The sequence below is a fragment of the Corvus cornix genome, chromosome 3 (genome assembly GCF_000738735.6).
Source record: "Corvus cornix cornix isolate S_Up_H32 chromosome 3, ASM73873v5, whole genome shotgun sequence".
Taxonomy (NCBI): Eukaryota; Metazoa; Chordata; class Aves; order Passeriformes; family Corvidae; genus Corvus; species Corvus cornix.
The window spans coordinates 113,693,272-113,714,376 of NC_047056.1; the positions used below are offsets into that span (position 1 = coordinate 113,693,272).

General features: G+C 49.4%; 1 protein-coding gene across 1 annotated transcript in view; it reads left to right on the plus strand.

The window, feature by feature from the left end:
* ELP3 (elongator acetyltransferase complex subunit 3) overlaps positions 1-16,099 on the plus strand; it is a 46,812-nt gene extending 30,713 nt beyond the window's left edge. The window contains exons 9-10 of the mRNA XM_039569924.1: positions 1,620-1,746; positions 15,868-16,099. Coding sequence (XP_039425858.1) covers positions 1,620-1,746; positions 15,868-16,065 — 325 coding nt within the window. The 3' untranslated portion in view covers positions 16,066-16,099. The remainder of the gene's footprint in view (positions 1-1,619; positions 1,747-15,867) is intronic.
* The last annotated feature ends 5,006 nt before the right edge of the window (positions 16,100-21,105 follow it).

The following is a 21,105-nucleotide window of genomic DNA, read 5'->3' on the forward strand; positions in this document are numbered from 1 at the left end:
AGGGAAGTGCCACATCCCTGCCGTGATCCCACTCCCAGCTAAGCCTGGAATTTGAAAGGGTTTTCAAGATTTTTCAAGGCTCTTCCCAGAGCTCCTTGCAGAATTCCCAAAATTCCTCAACTTCTCCCCCTTTTCGGAGCAGCGGCTTGAAATCCGCTTTGAGAGAAAGGTGGTTCGAGTTTTTCTCTCTCTCTCTCTCTTTCAGAACGACCTCATTTTGCTGCTGTTCTGCTTCGTGGGGGATGTGTTTCGGGCTTGAAACTTTTTAATATTTTGCTGGTAGCAAAATGTCAGATTACAACCAATTAGGGTAACTGGTTTGGAAATTACTTTCTATTATGTTCCATAAGTCATTAGTGAGGTTTTTGAGTGCTTTTGGTGGCTGTGAGGCAGAAAAATATTCAAGAACAGAGCCAGGCATCAAATAATCAAGTTATTGATGCAGCTCAAATTCCACTTCTAATAAGAAAATAATTTTTATTTATGAAGCGAGGCTCCCGTTTACTCCCCTCAGGCTACCCGAGGTCTTGAGTAATGCTGTCCTTGAACAGTCTCAGAGAAACACTGTGATACTCCAGAAAAGAATCATAAATAAAACCGGTTTTAGAGTTGTGTGGAAGGGTTGAATCCTCTGGCAGAGAGGGAGGAAAAGATCCTTAAAAAAAGCGAAGGGGAAGTGGCTGGTTGGGTTTCCGTGAGGCGCGGGCACCGGCGGTGGGGAAGGTGTCGGAATTCAGGGAATTAAAGAATGAAATGAACACTGGGATGGCCCAGAGGGAGTTGGATTTTTCATCCAGAGGGCTCTGAAGGAGGGAAAATCACCTGCAGAGCTCATCTGGGTGCCAGGAATTCCAGGAGTTGGGGTGAGGCTGAGTGCTGGGAGGAAAACAGGGATTGGAGAGGGAAGGTGGGAGGTGCTGAGGGGGTGGAAGTGTCCAGGAATGTCCAGGAATGTGGGAGAGAGCCAAAGCCAGGGTTTTGTGGGAAGGTAGATCTCCCGTGGTGGGAATCTCCTCACTGGAGCCACGGAGGTGGAAGGAGAGAGGGATTTTCTCGGGAGCCGCGGGAGATTCGGCCTCGTTCAGGCTCCAAATTCCTCCAGGCTCCTGCAGGATCGAGGCAGAGTTTGGATCAGTGTCAGTGTGGAAAAACATGGGATCCTCCTGGAACCCCAGTCCAGCCCGTGCTGGGGAGGTTTCACACCTCCCAAAAGCTGGGAAAATTCATGGTTTCTCCAGAAGGAATTTTCGGGAGCGTGGAGCAGGGTGATTTTCAGGCTGGCTGCTTTTCCTCTCTTTTCCTGTTGCTTTGATTCCTGGTTTGTTCTGAGTGCCACAGCCATCCCTGCAGAGCGTGTCCTCGTGCTGTGACACCAGCCCGTGGCCCTGCTGCCCAAACCACATTCCAGCAGCTCTCCCGATTTTCTCTGTGTCTGGAAAGCCTCGGAGCGGCTCCTTTCCTGTGGAAATCACGACTTTCGATATTGAACAAACACCTTTTAGCGCCGTTTCCCTCCGGCCACGCTCCGAACTCGGCCTCCCAGAGGATCATCTCAATGAAACACGGCTTTTCCTGACCCTTTTCCTGCCTTTTCCTGACCCTTTTCCCTCTCTTCCCAGGGGTCACACCGTGAAGGCTGTGTGCGAGTCCTTCCACCTGGCCAAGGATGCCGGCTTTAAGGTGGTGGCCCACATGATGCCAGACCTGCCGAACATGGGGCTGGAGAGGGACATGGACCAGTTTTTTGTGAGTATCCCTTCAAATAACCATGAAATTCCAGTCTTTTCCCGCTTTTCCATGGAAAATTTGGCCTTTTTTTGGTTGCTCGGTTGCCATGCAGGCCGGATTTGTTTCTTAAGGACAAACAATTTAAAACTCTTTCGGGTTTTTGGTTTGGTTTTTTTTGGGGGAAAGGTGAAGAAAAAAGCTTTGTTGAACTACTTCATCCAGAAAATTATATCCCTGTCTCATGAAAGCCTGAGTCACTCGGGTCCCTGTGGAAAACAGCTCTTCCCATATTTACTGGGGCTCCTGCTTTTGTTTTCCAAGGTGGTTTTCTGTCTCGGATGTAGAGCAGGACTCCATTCCAAGTTAAAAGGATCCTCTCTGGACAGTAATTAATTGCAAGAGAAGAGCGTGTTTGTGTTAGAAAGCATTTTGGCTCAGTGCTGCTCAGTTTCTTTGTCGGTGATGTAGAAGGAAATTTAAAATTATTCCTGGAGAAAATTGGAACGAGAGGAATAAAGAGCAGGGAATTCACCACTTTAGTAGATTTTCAGTCTTTTTTTTTTTTTTTTTTTTCCTTTCTATTTTCTGAGTCAAAATTGGTTGTTTTTTTCGAGTAGTGCAGAAATTGGAGTCGTGACAGAGGAATCCCAGAGGGATTCCTGGGAAAGGTTGGGCTGGGTGCTGTCTGGCGCTAAAAAATACCAATGTAATGAAATATATTGATTAAAAACACAGGCAGGAAACAAAAAGGCACATCTGGAAAAAAAACCAGAGGAAAATGCAGCTGGACAGGGCAGGAAGGGAATCCTGAAACCTGGAATCGGAACCTTTTCTGAGGGATTTTGTGCAGAATTCCCGGAATTTTTCCTAAATAAAATGTCTTGGTGCTTGGCAAATGTTTTGTTCTTGTGCCAAGGTGAGAGACTGGAAGTGATGAGCACAAAATTCCAAATTCCTGCTCCGGATTCTACTCCTGGAATGTTTTCTGTGCATGTTGTAGAAAGTCGAGTGTGGACGTGACACGGAATTTTCATGGAATTTGTGGTGATGCAGAACCCAGCAAAACCTTGAATCCTTCCCTTGATGTCTCGTGGAATTGCAGCTGTAGTTCCGTGTTTTGTGAGTGGGATTGGGCTGGAATTTGTGGCGGAAAAATAGGAATAATGACCAAAAAAAGTGGGAAAGAGCCAACCCTGGGCACGTTCAGACGCAGAGGAGACAAAAATCCGAGATGAAAAACCCAGGAGGGAGGAATCGCTTCGAGTTTTTGTCATTAATTTGGTGATTAATTTGCTGCTTCTTGGTGATGAGAGGTTAAAAAATTTCCACTGCTGGGTTTGGAATTGCTCCTGATTCACTGCAGAAAATTTGGGAATCTGTTTGAAAGAATTTCTGGATTGTGAGGGGAAGGCTGATTGCTGGGTTCCGTCCAGGCATTAATGACAATTCCCCCAGAAATTGGAGAGGCAGGAGGCGAAGTTTTCGGAACTGGGAGACAAGAATGAGGCTGGAATTGGGAGAGGAGGAATTTAAAAAAAAACTGGGAAAAGAGTTGAGGATAAAAAAGGAACAGAAGGAAAACACAGAGGAAAAAAAGCCATCCAGAGAAATTTCTTGGGTTTGGGAGCTGGGAAAGCTCCCAAGGTCCCTTCCCACCCAAACCATTCCAGGATTCCAGTGTCGATGGTGGGACAGCTCCGGACAGGGCAGGGAAGGATGGTGGGGAATGGGTGAGAATGAGGCCCGGAGAGAAAGAAGAAATTTGTTAATTTAGAACTTAAAGAGTTAAGAGGAAATGAGAATTTTCTGCTGGAGGACTGGGATTGGGAAAAAAATGATTGGAGGCTCAGGGAAGAGAAATGGGGAGGAATAAAAAATCCAGGTGCTGGTGTAGGAAGGGAGTTCAGAGGGTGGTGGGGTGAGGGGTTTGGGAATGCAGAGCTGAACTCGGGGATCAGTGAAGGTTTGGTGCCAGGGAACAGCCAGAGGAGGAGTTGGCAGGATGAGTAATCCATGAGGAGGCTGCAGCCCTCGGGAAGGAACGGGAATGCTGCGGAGCGAGGAGGAAAAGTGGGATTCAGAGAGGCAAAGAGGTGATGGATCACATCAGCCCGGAGAGGAGTTGTGGTGTTGTGAAGGGGAGGAGGTGTGGGAAGGGAGAGGGGAATCCCAAATCCTCCCTGCGGGACCAGGCAGCTCCCAGGGAAAAGCTGAGTGAGGGACACGGAGCTGAGGGATCCCGGGAAATGGAGCTGCAGAGGTGCTGGGTCATGGAATGGTAAACGAGGGATTGTCCTCTTCCTTCTAGCCCGTTCTCAGCCTCACTTAAATGCTTTAGAATTCATTTCTTTAAACAGCGGAGGATAAAATGCCAAAGCAGCCCCTCGTTTATGGAGGTATTTCCCAGAGCCCCAGTGGCATAACGGAAAGATCCAGACAAAATTCCTTCATTCCCAAGGATTCAGCTGGAGAGTTCGGTCTCTGTTTCCTGCCTTAGAACTCCATAGCCTCGTTCTTGAGCTGGTGGAAGAACTCGTGCGTGTGTCGGGCTGTGCCAGCGTCGGGGCGGGCCGGTAAACACGGAACCATTTCTGCTGCAGGAAATTCCTGAGGATCCAAGTGGAGGCATCTTCCCACAGCCATGGAATCCTGGAATGGCTGGGGTGGGAAGGGACCTTCAATCCCATCCCATTCCAACCCCGACACCTTCCCCTTTCCCTGGACACTCCCAGGGATCCAGGGGCAGCCCCAGCTTCTCTGGGAATTCCAGCCCAGCCCCTCCCCACCCTCTCAGCCGGGAATTCCTTCCCAAGATCCCACCCCAAGCTCCCCTTTCCCACTGGGAAGCCATTCCCTGCGTCCTGCCCCTCCATCCTTTATCCCACATCCCTCTCCAGCTCTCCTTTCCCTCTGGAAAAGGCTCCAAGACTTCCCTGGATCCTTCTTCAGTTGGACATTCCCAGCTCTCCCAGCCTGAGATTGGATCCATCCCCACCCCAACTCCTCTCTGGGAAGGAATTTTGGGAACAAGCAGCCCTGCTGGGAATCTCGGGACTCCAGGAAGGGTTTCCTTTTCCATCCCCAGCTTCCATAAAAATCCCTCTGGATGGATTCTGAGCCTCCTCGATCCCAGAATCCTGGAATGGTTTGGGCAGGAAGGGATCTCAAATCCCATCCCATTCCAACCCCGACACCTTCCCCTTTCCCTGGACATTCCCAGGGATCCAGGGGCAGCCCCAGCTTCTCTGGGAGTTCCAGCCCAGCCCCTCCCCACCCTCCCAGCCGGGAATTCCTTCCCAAGATCCCACCCCAAGCTCCCCTTTCCCACTGGGAAGCCATTCCCTGCCTCCTGCCCCTCCAGCCCTTTCCCAAATTCCAGCTCTCCTGGAGCCCCTTCAGGCTCGGGAAGCGGCTCCGAGGATTCCCTGGATCCTTCCCTGATCCAGGCTGAACACCCCCAACTCTCTTCTTTGTCTTTTTGGGGCAACAAACTCGTGGCTTAGGAGGAATCTTTATAAATTTTTGGTTTTGAGGTAGTTCTAAGTGAGTTTGGGCAAAATAACTTCATTTTCATGAGGCTGCCTCCCCTGCAGCCACTTTGCAGCCCAGGGAAAGGTCGGGCAGAAGGAACCCAGTTGACTTTGGAAGGTCTGAGCACCTTCAGCACCAGTTGAAATATTAAATCCAGGGCTTTCTCCTGGGAAGGGAATAATTTGCTGATTGTGCTGACCTTGGCCTAAAAATGCTGGGTGCTTCTTCAACTCGGGCAGGTAATTACAGCTCCAGGAGGAACGTGGCTCTGTCCCTTCTGACCTATTGATTTCCCAGGGATTCCTGCTGCTCTCACATCCCAGCAGTGACTCCTTTGCTCTGTGTGATCAGCAGCCGGTTTGGCTGATTTTATTCACAATAATTCAAAATTTCATGTTGTTGATAGGAGTAAATACATGCTCTGTGGTTTTTATTTTATTATTTTTGCTTGGAGATGTTGTGGATTCCATCCCCAGAAGTGTCCAAGGCCAGGCTGGACAGGGCATAGAGCAACCTGGGATAGTGGAAAGTGTCCCTGCCCATGGCAGGGGGTGGAATGGGGTGAGCCTAAGGTCCTTCTAACCCAAATAATTCTGGGATTCTACAATTCCATGGGTTTTCACAGTAAGTGGCTTTTTCCCTGCCTCCATTGTGAAATTTCAGTTCCCTTTTTCACGGTGGATGCTCTGATCCCGTGTCCCAGTTCCGTTGTGCTTTTTTTTCCCTCTTCCCTCACCTCCTCCTGCTGCTTATTGATTCTTTTTATAGCCTCAGAGGATTTCCTTCCTACTCCAGGTCTTTTCCACCCCATTCCACACACGGGAAAACGCCGCAGGGCAGCAGGGAACGTGCTCCGCTTCCTCCCAGGAAGCGTCAGTGGACACAAACACACACCAAAAACTCCTCCCAAAGCCAGGCAGAGCCCAGCAGAGCCTCACGTAGCAGGTGGTCGGAGAAAATAATTAGAATAATGGGCAGGATAAATCAAGGACTCAGCGGGAATAATGGAATTGTTACCGGAGCAGACACCTCATCCTGCGGAACGCGATAAACGCTCGGCTCCGCCGCTGCCCCAGGAGAGGGATGAGGTGGCTCTGGGGGGAAATGCTTGGGAGGATTCATGAATCACATTTGCCAAGCAGAACTTCGGATTGGAGAGAAATAAAAAACCAAAAAAACCCAAAAAAACTTTGGGAGGTTGAAGAATTTCCCGGGTGTTAATTCCTTGCTCTGTGGAAATAGGAGAATCCCAGCTTTGTCTGCTCTGGGATGAATATTCCTAAGCATTATATATATAATTATATTATATATATGTATCTGTTATTTATACTATATACATCATAAGTAACAGATTTATTAATGGAGAGGATATTGCAGTGTTTGTTTTATTTTTATGGGATTTGCCTGAGTGGGGTTTACTGGTGCTCCCGCTCCTCCGGAGGGATGGCTCTGAGCCCACCTCAAACAGACCCCTCAGAGGTGAAATAAATCTGGAAAAAAGGAAAGGGAAAAAACAAAATCAGGGAAGAGAGGCAGAAGATTGGGAATTTGAAGTGTGGGAAGTGTCACAGGAGCAGCTGTGGCTCTGGAGGCTCGTGGGATCTGGTGCCCAGGACCATCAGATGGACCCTCAGCTGTTGAAAAGTTCTTTTTTCCCTTGAGGAAATCCGTGAGGAGATCCTGTGTGTCCATCTAAAGTCTCACACAAATAAAATTAAGAGGGTAAAAACGTAGGCAGAGCCATTTCATGGGGACAAGTGTTGAGCTAAGGAGATTTTTGATTCCCTTCTGCAGAGCCACTCCTGTGTTCTTTAAATAAAACACAATCACTGAATGAGTTCAGCCTGAAAATTCCTTCTCTTAGTCATGTGTCAAGCTGGGATTTTTTTGCAAAATAAGCAATTTCCCAGAAATGAGCTAATTTTAGTGCCATGCCTGATGCATCTGTGATCCGAGTGATGCAGAGACCTCCAGCCTGCTTGGGTGTGTTGAACACGAGAGGGAAAAACGAGGGTGAAATGATCTAAGGGGAAAATGAGGGTGAAATATCTGAAGGGAAAAATGAGAGTGAAAATCTGAGGGGAAAATGAGGGTGAAATATCTGAGGGGAAAAATGAGGGTGAAATATCTGAGGGGAAAAGGAAGGTGAAATAATCTGAGGGGAAAATGAGGGTGAAATATCTGAGGGGAAAATGAAGGTGAAATATCTGAGGGGAAAATGGGGGTGAAATAAACTGAAGGGAAAATGAGGGAGAAAATCTGAGGGGGAAATGAGGGTAAAAATCTGAAGGGAAAATGAGGGTGAAATGATCTGAGGGGAAAAATGAGGGTGAAAATCTGAGGGGAAAATGAGGGTGAAATGATCTGAGGGGAAAATGAGGGTGAAATATCTGAGGAGAAAAAGAGGGTTGAATAATCTGAGGGGAAAAGGAAGGTGAAATGATCTGAGTGGCCTTTCTTTTTAGAGAATGGGTGACGTTGCCTCCAAACTTCAAATATTTCCAGCTGTAAATAAGGCCTTGTTTTTCCTGAGGGCTCTGGTTTTTCTCAGAGAGATGAAATTCGTAATGAAACTAAAATATTGCACCTCTATCAGGAGCTTTTAATAATTGTAATAAAAGACAGTTAAAGTGCTGATCTGCATTGATTTTTGCTCCTCTGGGAAGACAGTTCCCTGTGTTTTTAAATATAGCTCTGAAGTGTTTAGTGGGGTAAACGATTTTCCTTTCAGTTCCTTCTAAACATCTCACTGAAAAGCTGTGATTTGCAGGTGGTTTCACCTCTGAAAATGTGGCTTTTTTCCTTTTTCTCGGTGGGCACATCGATGAGAGGGTGTTTAATGCTCGCTCCTGCAGTTCCTCGAGCTTCTCCTGGAATCTTAGGAAATATTCCTGCTCAAAAGCTGCCTCGTGTCAGAAACAATTATGGTTCCATGAACTGTGACCAAAGCCAGGGTAATTTTTATGTTAATGAGGGTGGTGGTAGTAAGGACCAGGCTATTTCTGGAAACTCTTTTCACACGTAATTGCTCTCCTAATTCTGTGGATAAAATCCCTGCAGAAAGCCCCGGTCTGTGCCCACTTCTGCAAAATTGTGGGCTCAGAAACTTTTAGGGTCGAGTTTAAATCAGGAAAGGGCCAGGATGGGTTTTTGGTAGCAGAGAGATCTTTTTGCGTTGCACAGAAGCAGAACAATTTGGGATATCGTGGGTAGAGCAGGCTGGGAGAGCTGGGAATGTTCACCTGGAGAAGGGAAGGATCCAGGGAGAGCTTGGAGCCCTTTCCCGAGCCTGAAGGAGCTCCAGGAGAGCTGGAATTTGGGAAGGGGCTGGAGAGGCAGGAGGCAGGGAATGGCTTCCCAGTGGGAAAGGGGAGCTTTGGGGTGGGATCTTGGGAAGGAATTCCCGGCTGGGAGGGTGGGGAGGGGCTGGGCTGGAACTCCCAGAGAAGCTGGGGCTGCCCCCTGGATCCCGGGGAGTGTCCCAGGAAAGGTTGGAGCAGCCTGGGATCATGGAAGGTGTCGGGGTTGGAATGGGATGGGATGGGATTGAAGCTCCCTTCCCCACCCAAAGCATTCCATGATTCCATGATCGGAAAAATTGCAGGGCTGTGTGGAAAAGCTGCCTTTATGCTGCTCTCGGATTGCTGCCTTTGTCCCCAAAGACCAGGATTTTTTCCCTCGCACCCATTTTCCTGCAGCGCACAAACATCAGAGTTATGATAATGACAATCACTGCCTGCCAGCAGCCTCCCATTCACAAAAAGCTCCTGCTCGGTACAAACCCTTTTTCCACCTGACCTGAGGGATGATTTGTGCACTTTGCAGCCCCCAGACCCCGTGGGTTGCTCAGGCTCATTCAGCCACTCTCTGTTCTGGGGCTTTTTACACCAGAAAAAGCCAGGATTTTTTTTTATTTTTTTTTTTTTTTTCCCCCATTCAGAAGTTGTTTTCTGTTGGGTTTTTTTGGTTTTTTTTCACGGCGGCCCCTTGCTGCTGAAGTCAATAATGAACATATGGCTGGGAACAGGCAGCCAAAAAATAAAGGAATAAAGGGATATGTCTTGGATGGAGAGTGCAAATTTCCCAGGCACTTAGGCGAAGAGAGCATCACTCAGTAAAATGCGTATTTTAGTGCAGATCATCATCAACGACTGAGTGGAGAAACCGCGAGGGCCAAATTACATTTTTGAGGACTTAATTGTTGGTTTTGTGTGGGTTTGTATTTTTTTTTTTTTTAATTAGAAAAGCAGAATTGTTTTGCTGTGAGCATCTGGGAGGGCTGAGTGAGGTGGGGAGGGCATCACGTGCTGCTTTTGATGCTCCCGATGGAAAGGAGAGGTCTGATAAGGGAGGATTGGGTTATCAAAACCAGGAAAGAGTTGCTGGGCTTGGTGTTTTTTGGGATAGGAGACTTTTGAGGGATCCACGCTGCAGAAACTGTGGATTTAAGACAGTGACGAATGCTTTATTTCCTGTGCTGAGCCCAAGGGGAACACTGACCCTCCCAGAAATCGGAGTCGTGCGCTCGGGAAAAGCGAAGGTGAAACTTCAGAGCAGATTGATGGAGGAATTCTCCTGGGTTTTTCCTGAATGGATGGAGGCTGGCTTGGAGCACCTGCACCGCCGGGCAGATGGGGCTGCTCGGGGCACTGAGCACAATCTGGAGAGATCTGTCTGGGGCTCGGCGGCCAAACCCACGCTCCAAGGTCAGCCTGATCCTGCCCCGGGCCTTTTCCAAGCATTCTGTGTCTCTCCTGGTTATTGAGTTGTGTTCCAGCAGTGCCGGGGCTGGGACGGGCCAGGATCTCCTGGTTTTGGAGACAACTCCCCAGCAGTGTTGGCCACTGTGGATCCTGATATTCCAGGGGAAAACAGACCATGGAAGGGCTGGGATGGGAGGCAGGAGCTTCTCTCCTCGCAGTTTCCTGGTCCGTGCAGAGAGATCAGGTTTAATGTGGAAAATGTTCCTGCTGGAGCTGGAGCTGGTGAGGATTCACCTGGAAAAGCTCCCTCTGACCTGTGGATTTGAGAGTTTTGAGGCTGCTGGGGTAGGGAGGAGAAGGAGAAGCTTCCTGCAGCTCCAAGGTCCTTTACGCAGCAGGGAATCTGCTTTTCCTCCCTGACACTCAAAATACGGGGAATTCCGGAACAATCTGAGGTGCTTCAGATGCTGGTGACCCTCAGAGAACTGAGCCTCTCGTGGCAGAAGTGTTGGAATTTTGTCACTTTTTCCTTGGCTTAGTGGGTTCCATAATGGGAAATTTGGCAGCTTGAACGTGCCAGGAACTGAAAGGGTTTTGTTGTGCAGCTGTGGAGGGTCAGGAAAGCGTCAGCAGTTCCGTGGAATACTGTCCTTCCTCCCTTGGTCACGGAATGTTTTACAGGAGAGCTGGAAATTTTGGGATCATCTGCTTTAGGAATTTCTCCCATGGGCCACATCCGTGGGGGGTTTTGCCATGAGTGCAGACATTAAGAGGAAGCGATTTGGGATCATTTAGGTTGGAAAAACCCTTGAACATCAAATCCAACCATTCCCAGTACTGCCAGAGCCACCACGGATCCAAGTACCCCCAAATCCACATGGATTTAAATCCCTCCAGGAATGGGGAGTCCACCACTGATCCATGTTCCCCCCAAATCCACATGGATTTAAATCCCTCCAGGAATGGGGAGTCCACCACTGATCCATGTTCCCCCAAATCCACATGGATTTAAATCCCCCCAGGAATGGGGAGTCCACCACGGGTCCATGTCCCCCCAAATCCACATGGATTTAAATCCCTCCAGGAATGGGGACTCCACCACTGATCCATGTTCCTCCCAAATCCACATGGATTTAAATCCCTCCAGGAATGGGGAGTCCACCACTGATCCATGTTCCCCCAAATCCACATGGATTTAAATCCCCCCAGGAATGGGGAGTCCACCACAGGTCCATGTCCCCCCAAATCCACATGGATTTAAATCCCTCCAGGAATGGGGACTCCACCACTGATCCATGTTCCTCCCAAATCCACATGGATTTAAATCCCTCCAGGGATGGGGACTCTACCACTGCCAGGGCTGGAAAACCCTTTCCATGAAGGAATTACTCCCAATATCCAACCTGAACCTCTGCAGGTGTAGCTTGAGGCTTTTCCCTCTGGTTTTATTGCACTCCTTGAGGGAATATTGGAAGAAACATTGGAATGTGTTGCTCTTTGAGGATGGAAATAAAGATAAACGTGGTACAAAATCAACTTCCCACCTTCATATAAATCCGTCGGATAATTCTCGGTGTTGTGTTCTGAAAACAGCAAACCTGAGGTCACATCCTTCAAGGATCCTGGAGCTGAGTGACTTTAAAATGCCCATTTTCATCGTGCCAGGTGCCGAGCGCTGCTCCAGGCCGTGGGTGTTCCCAGGCTGCTCCAAAGGCACGGCAAAGGCACCCTGGAATCTGCATTTCTCGGTCACTGGGCCATTGTCTGCACCCCTGAATGCAGATCCTATCGTTAGGGTTTTAATTAGCCCGGCATTGACGGGGGAAGAGGGGGAAATGCAAATCGGGGAGGGAAAATGGAGCCGCGTTTTTGGAGGCTGTTAATGCATATAATTAAAGCACTGAGTGATTGTTCCTTCCCCGTGGAGTTGGAAGTGTCACTCAAGGCAGGAGCTTTCAAGTGCCACCAGCATTCAGGGCTATAAATAATCCGGCTGATGGAGATAAGGGCTGGAGTATGGAGAGTTCAGATAATGCTCATCTTATTCAGAATATGAATTTAATCGTCTCTTTCACGGCGGGGGAGTGGAGCGAAGGAACCGATTCAAGGATCCGGTTGAGGGGCACGCTCTGTCTCCGATGGCGAGGCCGTTCTGCTCGTTCAACAATAGATTTTGGTGACCTTTACTCCGAACAAATCCCGACGATTTAGTAAATTGCTTCCAAAAATTGCTGCTTTGATCCCATAACCGGTATGTCCTGCAGCAGTTGGACACCTGGAGAGCGAGGAGATGAAAGGTGGCAAGTGGATCTTTGGGCTGTGACAAGTGGAATCCCATGAAATGGTATTATTCTTCTCCTTTCGGAGAGCTGCAGCTTTTGGGGTGTTTTTGGAGCAGGTTTCTCATTCATTCCGTGCTGAGCGTGGTCAGGAAAATCCGATTAAAACCTCCAGGTGGGATCTTTGAATGCTCAGACCTTTCCCATGGGTCACTCCAGGGTTTTCTCATTTAAAAGGTTTTTGCAAGAGCACAGGAAGGGGAAATATTGAAATTCAGGGCGTCGTCTCCTGATTCCATCTCCTGTTACCTCCTTGGAATGAGGTGATCTTTCCCAAACCAAACCATTCCATGGTTCTCGGATTATATTCTGATCTCACGGAGGTTGACTTTTGGTTTCCTGTAATCCCAATTTCCTTGGACAACAATTGCAAAGTCACCGAAAGCTTTTGATGGGAGTTGAAAAAAGGATTCCGTGCTTATTATTTACTGGGAAAAAATCCTCAGGTTTTCTCTAATATCCCATAAATTGAGCAGCATTAGGGGAAATGGGATTTTAAGGTATGAAAAAGTCCCTATGAACCTCCAGGTTTGAGTTTGAGCTGATCAGAGCTGACCTTTTCTGTACTTTAATGATGATCAAATTGCTGCAATAACCTCTCACATCCTGCCCATTGGCCACACCCCCAAATTTAAATTTCCCTTCAGCATCGATCTTAATTATCTAAAACTTCAAGGAGGGTTGGTTTAGCAGCTTTGGGGTTGGCAGTGCTTCCGTTTGGAATGTTCTACGTCCTCCAGAGATTCAGAAATTTGGGAATACGTCAGGATCTGCTCTCCCTGGGTCATCTTTAACCTCTCCCTCCGGAGCAGACGTGGATTAGCCCTGACTCAGCCTGGAGCTGATGGAAAACCTCCAGAGCTGCTATGGATGGTGGCCTCTGGAACAAATATTTTAGGGATTCAATTTGTCTTGGCAGCAAACAGCTCTGGAAGGGTTTTATCAGCCCAAGACACCTTTTAAGGTGTCTAATTAAAATAAAACCCACAAGAAAAGGCTACAATTCCTCCTAAAGCTGGGCACGTGTTGGCATTTTCTACTTCCTTTGTTTCATGAGAGACTTAATCAGAGTCTGTTTGTGAGTGGGGAAAGGTTAAGCTTTTAAATGTTGGGATTTACAGGGACCGTTGGAAAAAGGGGCTGGGGAAGAAAGGCGCCGCCGCCGCTCCGTTATCTCGTTTGAAATTAATTACTTGGGCAATCAGCTCAGGAGGATTTTGAGGAAGAGCCTGAGGAATTAGCAGGGAAATCTGTGGGTTTGGAAAGGCCGGTGGGCAGCGGAGTTATCAGCTGGGTTCGTGCTCTGACGTCAGAGGTGTGGAGGGGGTGAAGGGACAGGATTCGGGGTGGGGTCAGCGCCCTCCCCTCGTGACCTTGCCTTTGCTGCTGCATTTAACCTCAGCCTCAGGGCTGCCCCTGCCTTCCATCCACAGTGGAAAAAAACCGGGAATGTGGGTGAATCATTCCCGCGTCTGCCCTCGGGATTGGTGGAGAATGATAATCCAGAGCCTTTTCTCCTGGCTGGAGAGGTTTATTCACCACGTTCCTCACCCGAGTGCCTCGCCTGCCTCGGTGCTGCTCAGCCGGGACGCTCACCCCACACGCATCTCCTCGTTCCTTCTCCACATTTCCCATTAACTGCCCACAAAAGGTGGAATTCAGCCCGTTTTGGGTTGGCTGAGGACAGCAGGAACGTTTTCCCAGCCCTGCTCTACCTCGTGTGGCTCTGGATCAGCTCTGACAGGAGTGCAGGGAGTCGGGTTTTCCTCTCTCTTTGCATCCGGAGCATCGGGTGCTCGCTCAGAAGAAGTTGATTGATCCATAAATCCAACAGAACCCTTGGAGCTGTCCCTGGATCCCTGGAAGTGCCCAAGGCCAGGTTGGACGGGGCTTGGAGCAGCCTGGGATAGTGGCAGGTGTCGGGGTTGGAATGGGATGAGCTTTGAGATCCCTTCCCACCCAAACCAGTGATTCCACGTCTTTATCCTTGCTCCAGACCTTGTTTCATCTCCTGAACTGACTCCAGGCTGTGTGTGAGCGGCTCTGGAGGCTGAGCTGCCTGGAAAACCGCTTCCATTGTCCACCTGTGTTTCCCTGGAGCTGCCCAGCAGCGTGGATGTGCCGGGCTGGATCCAGCCCTGGTTTAGGCAAGGAATCAGCCAGAAAAAACCTGGATTGTTGCAATCACTGACCTTCTTTCCATCCTGGTGCTGGATCCTGGTGCCTTGGAGCCGAGCAGATCCATTTTGGGGGTTTTATCCTGGAGAAATTTGGGGTTGGGAAGCACAGGGAGCCAACAGAGCTTCTGGGAGAGCTGGGAATGTCCAGCTGGAGAAGGGAAGGATCCAGGGGATCCTTGGAGCCCCTTCCCAAGCCTAAAGGGGCTCCAGGAGAGCTGGGATTTGGGAAAGGGCTGGAGGGACAGGACACAGGGAATGGCTTCCCAGTGGGAAAGGGGAGCTTGGGGTGGGATCTTGGGAAGAAATTCCCAGCTGGGAGGGTGGGGAGGGGCTGGGCTGGAATTCCCAGAGAATCCCTGGATCCCTGGCAGTGTCCAAGGAAAGGCTGGAGCACCCTGGGATCGTGGGAGGTGCCGGGGTTGGAACGGGATGGAATTGAAGCTCCATGGACCCCGCCCACAGCATTCCATGATTCCATGAGAATGTGTGAAGCACCTCAGCAAAGCCCTGGGCCAGCAACTGGTGGGGCCACAGCAGCCATGAACTCACCTCATCCAGCTGGGAATTTTTATTCCCATGGGAATACCCCACTGGAGAGGGATCAGGCCCTGGATATCAAGTGAGCAATCCAGGAATAAATCCAGGGTCTAAGCCAGGATCAGATCTGGTACCACTTCAACCAGTGGTTGAAGTGAAGCAAGTTCGGTGCTTGCTCGGTGCAGGGTGCCTTGCCTGCCTCCTGATTTTATTTCCCCTTTGTTGGAATGATTTGATTTTAATTCTCATTCCCAACATTTAATCGGGGAAAAAACTACCCCGGCTGCTCCACGCGGGATTCAGGCAGGGAAATCAGAGCCACGGCTCCGTCCTCCCGTTCCCTTCCGAGGGCTGGCTCAGAGCGGAGCACAGGTCTGGTTTTCTCCATCGCTGCTCAGATGCCGTGTCCCAGACGCGCCGTTGATGGATCAGTCTCCGACTGCGGCTGCCGCGATGGAGGATAAGCACGCTCATCCCTATTGTTCTAATTCCGAGTGGAATTAGACAAGAAATGGGACGAGAAATGCTGCAATACCCATTGAATTCTCGCTGAAAAATAGAAGGAAAGCACAGATCAGACTCGCTCTGATGTCGTGGGGATTTGTCCTTCCTCCTCTTCAAACCCAGGACAGACTCTTTCCGTGTCTGAAATGAAATAAGCGGATAAATCCTCCCGACTCCAGTGATTCCTGCACCGTATTCACCCCTGCCTGCTGCAAACACGAGGAGGTTTTGGGAAACGAGTTCTGCCGGGACACCCAACCCCAGGGAATGTTGGATTTGCCCTTTTTTTTTGGACTCTTTTTGGTCTGATTCATTCTTTTCCCTCCTTTTTTTTTTTTTGGGCAGGAATTTTTCGAGAACCCCGCGTTCCGCCCCGACGGGATGAAGCTCTACCCCACGCTGGTGATCCGCGGCACCGGGCTCTACGAGCTCTGGAAAACTGGGAGATACAAGAGTTACTCCCCCAGCACCCTGGTGGATCTGGTGGCCAGGATCCTGGCCCTGGTGCCGCCGTGGACACGCGTGTACCGCGTCCAGAGGTGATTTTCCCGCCCGGAATGATCCCTTCCCTGCTGCGGGAGAGATTCGTGCTTTACTTACAGCCCAGTCTGCCTCGGGCCTTTCTTATCTCCCAGCCTTAATTATTAATTAAGCAAAGATCAGATGGGTCCCGTGAGGGATAATGGGATGGATCCCATGGGGGATAATGGGATGGATCCCGTGAGGGATAATGGGATGGATCCCAGGATGGATAATGGGATGGATCCCATGGGGGATAATGGGATGGATCCCATGAGGGGTAATGGGATGGATCCTGTGAGGGATAATGGGATGGATCCCATGATGGATCATTAATTGGGTGCGTCCCATTATGGATCATTAATTGGGTGCATCCCAGGATGGATCATTAATTAGGTGGATCCCAGGGTGGATCATTAATTGGGTGCATCGCAGGATGGATCATTAATTGGCTGGATCCCATGATCATTAATTGGGTGCATCCCAGGATGGATCATTAATTAGGTGGATCCCAGGATGGATCATTAATTGGGTGCATCCCAGGATGGATCATTAATTGGGTGCATCGCAGGATGGATCATTAATTGGGTGGATCCCATGATCATTAATTGGGTGCATCCCAGGATGGATCATTAATTGGGTGGATCCCAGGATGGATCATTAATTGGGTGGATCTCAGGATGGATCATTAATTGGGTGCATCCCATTATGGATCATTAATTGGGTGGATCCCAGGATGGATCATTAATTGGGTGCATCCCATTATGGATCATTAATTGGGTGGATCCCAGGATGGATCATTAATTGGGTGCATCACAGGATGGATCATTAATTGGGTGGATCTCAGGATGGATCATTAATTGGGTGGATCCCAGGATGGATCATTAATTGGGTGCATCCCACAGTGGATCATTAATTGGGTGCATCCCATTATGGATCATTAATTGGGTGGATCCCATTATGGATCATTAATTGGGTGGATCTCAGGATGGATCATTAATTAGGTGGATCCCAGGATGGATCACTAATTCCCTCTTGGCTCTGGGGGAGTTCCCTGGCGTGGTTGCAGGAGCTCCGTGTGATTTTTTGGATTCCTTCCTTTCCCCGTGGGCGCTGCGGGGTTTCCATGGATGTGTTGGTGGTTCCGTGATTTCCAGGAGAAGGAAGGAAATGGGGATTCAGGGATAAAAGCGGAGTTCCAAAATCAGTTTAAAAATTCATCTTGCTCAAAATTGCGTTGATTTAGAAGGACACAGAAAGGAAAAGGGTATTCCAGGACATTCCCAACCCTGCAGGGCTGGGAAGCAGCACCGGAACAGAGGATTCACCAGCTGGAAGCGGGAATGAGAGATGGGATGAGAGGGAATCCTGGGAAGTTTGGCATTGGGAATGAGAGATGGGATGAGAGGGAATCCTGGCAAGTTTGGTATTGGAAATGAGAGATGGGATGAGAGGGAATCCAGGGAAGTTTGAAATCAGGAATGAGAGGGAGTCCAGGGATGTTTGGCATCGGGAACAAGAGATGGGATGAGAGGGAATCCTGGCAAGTTTGAGATCGAGATCTGGAATGAGAGGGAATCGATAGAAGTTTGGCATTGGGAATGAGAGATGGGATGAGAGGGAATCCCAGGAAGTTTGAAATCAGGAATGAGAGATGAGATGAGAAGGAATCCAGGGAAGTTTGAAATTGGGAATGAGAGGGAATCCAGGGAAGTTTGCCCAAACTCAGAGGGATTTTGCTGTAAATCAGGAGGCGTGAAAAAGTCCTAAATGTCTTGGTCCGGAACATGAACGCATCCATGAGAAGCATTTTTTTCAGGATAATTCCTTTTAGAGCTGGAAGTGTCGATGCTACAGCCTGGTAAATCCTGGGATAATCCCTCTCTTCAGGAAGACAACTTGGAATTATGAGCAGAGCAGCAGCGGTCCCTGTCTGGAAGGAGAGATGTGGACATAAATGGAAATCTGGGAGGGGAGGGAAATCCCAGGGTCTTGGAATCACGGAATGGGTCGGCTTGGAAAGGACCCTCAAGCTCATTTCATTCCACGCCCTGAGCCTTTTTAAGGAATAACCTTTTAAGGAACAGGAGCCTTGATTGGAAAACAGGAAAACTGATAAGAAAACAAGAAAACCAGGAGGAGCCTCGCATGGAATGGGGCAGGAAATTCAGGAATTTTCGGTCAGGACTGGGATTCCAGAGTAGCTTCCCGCTGTCCTCGCCATGTCCCATTTCTTCGTGGTGCCATTTTTTGGGATCTAAATCCAGCAGGTTTATTCTCTAGGATGGCAGGAATTCCCAGCCCAGCAGGTCTTTTCCCAAGGAATCCAGGCCTGGAAAAGGCTTTGCTGGTGCTGATTTGCCTCCATCCAGTTGTGACGTTCCCATTTTCCCGCTGCCTGGAACTTTTCCATGGAAATTTCGGATTTTTACCTCTCCAGTGCAAAGCCCTGAAGTTCTTACTCAGCTCCAAATCACCTTTGTGTGAGTTGGGAGTAACGGACAAAGCCAAGATTCCCAAATCATGGAATCGTGGGTATCCCAATATCCCATCCTAAATCATCCACAGGCTGTGCCCAGCACGGATTCGAGGAGCGGCTTTGAGCTGAGAGCGGGTTTAGAGTCAAAATTAGGATTAAATATCAGGAGGGAATTCCCAGCTGGGCTGGAATTCCCAGGGAAGCTGTGGCTTGCCACCACGATCGCCTGGGGAGCAATCAAGGAAAAGGGCTGTGGAGCAGCCTGGGATCATCAGGGGAGGTGCCGGGCTTGGAATGGGATGGGATTGAAACTCCATGAATCCCACCCAAAGCATTCCTGGATTCCATGATCCCAAGCTCTGAGAGCCAGTCTTTGGGATCCTTGTTCCCTGGGACCGGATTTGGAGGAAAATCCAGGAGCTCCCTGCGTTTGTGTCCGTGCCCAGCCCAAAACAATCGGGATAAGGAGTGGGCTGAGCGTGAGAGAGGCACCACTGATAAAAGCCTGTGAGGAACCTTCCAGCTCCAGGAAATCCGGTGAAACGGTGTGGAAAAGGTGGAATCGCCGTCCCTGGAATCGTTTAAAATCCTCTCCAACCTCAGTAATTCCAGGATTCTGTGGAATTCAGGTTTTCTTTTAAGAACTGAGCTGCCAATGAGTGATTGGAGGTGGTTTCTCCCAGGGTGATCCGTAATCCTGTATTTATCCCGAATATTTGGGATCCTCCTCATCCCCGGGGGAGTACGGAAAACGGCAGGAGGAGCGTTGCACGCCCGCAGGGTTTGGCTTTTCCTTGGATTTTGGTGGTTTCTATGGATTTTCCCGGCGCTCTGACCAGGGGGAGGTGGAGTGGGAGGACATAAAATCTCCTCGGAATGGGGCAGAGCTGAGAGCCAGATCCAGACTTTCCCCGGGAGCTTCCATCAGCTGCTCCACCGGAGATCCAAGGAATGCAAATGTTGGGAAAAGAGGAAGTGAAGCAAAGCTGGCTGGAGCTGCCGGCGAATCGCGCGTTGATTTTAACGAGGTCGGGATTTAACCCCCTTTGTTCTGAATTAATTTCACATTCTAACACCTCCTCAATCCCCGGGACAGCGTTGTCCCGTGGCTGGAGTTGCTCCGGATTCTCCCGACAATCCAAAGTGGCCGTGGAAAACCCATTCCCGCCTTTTTCTCTCCTCCAAAATCTCCTTTTTCCCGTTGCCGTTTCAATTTCCTTCGCTCCCCAGCAGGTGCGTGAGGGGCTCGGGGTTGTAATCCACCTTTTATTGGCGGGATTTCAGTCGCTTTTCCCTGGATTTAGCTAAAAGCCTGGGACTGGAGCGTGGCAGGGTTTTCTATCTGTGTTCCTGGAGGGAAAATCCACACATCCCGGCACGATCGGAGCTGCTCCGTGATTGTTATTCCCTGGATTATCCCTGTGGATCCGAGTGTCCTCCAGGCACCGCGCGAAGTGCTCCTTTCCCCCCTCCCCCAATTGCGGCTCTTGGGAGGGAGTTTTGTTGCCTCTGCAGGGTCTCATTTATCCAGAGAAATCCCTGGATAAAGGATCTAGTGAAGGAATTGGGTTTTCCTTGGGAGTTCTGGGCAAGCCACGAGGAATTATCCACAGATCCTGTGGATTTGTAGGGGAAAGACGAAGGGAATGGCTTCCCCAGGGGTAGATGGGATATTGGGAAGGAATTCCTGGCTGGGAGGGTGGGCATGGATTCCCCATCCCTGGAATTGTCCAAGGAAGGGTGGATGGCGGGAAGGTGTCGGGGTTGGAATGGGATGGGATTTAAGGTCCTTTCGAAGAAAAATCCTTTCCTTGCCCCTTCCCAGAGTCCCTGCAAGGCTGGAGCAGCACAAGGATCAGCTTCAGGATCCTTCAGTTCCTGAATCTTTGTCCAGCTCCTGCCAATCCCAGGAATTGTTAATGGGGGGGGAAGGAAAACCTGCTAGGAGCTGGCTGGATCCAGGAATTCATTCCACAGAGGTCATCCGGCACCGGCTGGAGGGGGATGGAAAATCAGCGTGGGTGAATTAATGAATTAATGAATTAATTACAGCCCCAATTCCCTGAGCGCCCCAAGCTCTGGATGGGATTTTGGGATATTCAGGTCTTGGTGCAGCTGAGGAAAAGGAGGAGAACTCATCCAAGGAACGTTTGGGACCAAGTTGAGTCTTTCCTGTCTCTCATTTCCCTGGAGATCTGAGGGGTTTTGGATAAACAGGTGGAGTTGTATCGGGATGGAGCGGGATGAGCCAACATTCCAAGAAGGATCCTGGTTTCCTCATCTCTCTGGGATAATCTGGAAGCCACTGGAGAGGCCAAATGTGCTTCCAGATTCCCTTTTAGCTCCTTCCTCGGAGATCTTCAGCTTCCTGCCATCCTCAGGCTGGGATTCACATTCCCATGGGAATGGCCTGGAATTCCCAGCAGGATTTTGCTGCACTGAACTTTCCCGCTTTTCAGGGAAATATCAAAATCCCAACATGGAGAAGTTGTAATTCCGGTGGCTTTTCCCTGAATCCAGAGTGATTCCCAATTTCTGGGCTGTGATTCCCAATTTCTTGGCTCCAGCAGCAGATGCTGTGAAGA